General features: G+C 38.8%; 1 protein-coding gene across 1 annotated transcript; it reads right to left on the bottom strand.

Annotated features, from left to right (window-relative positions):
- Positions 1-282: 282 nt before the first annotated feature.
- Positions 283-1,053, bottom strand: LOC102667020 (uncharacterized). Its single transcript, XM_006584224.1, has one exon. It carries the CDS (start codon positions 1,051-1,053, stop codon positions 283-285), a length of 771 nt encoding a protein of 256 aa, XP_006584287.1.

The following is a 1,053-nucleotide window of genomic DNA, read 5'->3' as shown; positions in this document are numbered from 1 at the left end:
AATTTTAAACTTGGTAGGAATAGAACATCAGTTAAAAAAATTGGGTGAGAGATGAATTGTGCCAGAAATGGTGGTTGAAACTAGGATTCCATTGGGCAAGGACACTTTGATAGGTGGTATGTGCTTGTATGTAGTAAAGTAACTAAGGGAATTTGAGATGTGATATGTGGCACCAGTGTCCAAGATCTATCTAAAGATTAGTACATTACCTTTGCTTGTTGGATTTGAATGAGTACAAGCATTTACATGGGCAGTGTTTTGTGTGTTGTCCCTCTGATCTTGCTACGGCAGTAGAGCCATCAAATTCTGATATTGGCTCATAGTAAAACCAAATCGTGCATCTCCTTGTGTATCCTTTCCTGATGAATCATCTGGACAGTTGGTCTCATTTCTCTCAGCCATCACCATATATGCAGATCTTGGAGCAATGTTTTTAGAATTCTTGAACTTAAAACCAGCAGGGAAATCGTGTTTCCTATAACAAATGTCAATTGTGTGACCCATTTTTCTGCACCAAGAACATTTCTTAAAAGTGTATCTGTTATTCCAACCATTACTACTCCCTTGATTTCTCTTGGAGTCTGATGTATCATCGCTAACCACAAGAAAAGCCTTTGGCATGGAAGCAATCTCAGTGGCAAACTGTTGTTCTTGTTGAGCAACTAGTGCAAAAACTCGGTTCACATTGGGAAGATTATCTAAGAGCATTAGTTGTGATCTAACACCTGAATATTGATCATTCAGCCCTCGCAAGAATCTAACCACTTGATTCTTGTTTTGCTCCTCTTTAATTTTCTTGATTGCACCACTTGAACATTTAGGATTGCATGTACAAATAGGAAAAGGATTCAAAACATCTAATTCATCCCATAGGGTTTTCAGTGCAATGTAAAATTTCGAAACAGAGTTATAACCTTGCCTCTGGCCGAAGATTTCCTCTTGAATTTCTGAGATTCTAAACAGATCAGCATGGGAAAAACGCTCATGAAGCTCCTTCCACACACCTGAGGCTTTCTCACACCAAAGAATGGACTGTGCAATCTCCACACTCAT

This window comes from Glycine max, chromosome 7 (assembly GCF_000004515.6).
Source record: "Glycine max cultivar Williams 82 chromosome 7, Glycine_max_v4.0, whole genome shotgun sequence".
Classification (NCBI taxonomy): domain Eukaryota; kingdom Viridiplantae; phylum Streptophyta; class Magnoliopsida; order Fabales; family Fabaceae; genus Glycine; species Glycine max.
Note: the sequence above shows the minus strand (reverse complement) of the source record. Positions and strands in the feature narration are given on the sequence as shown.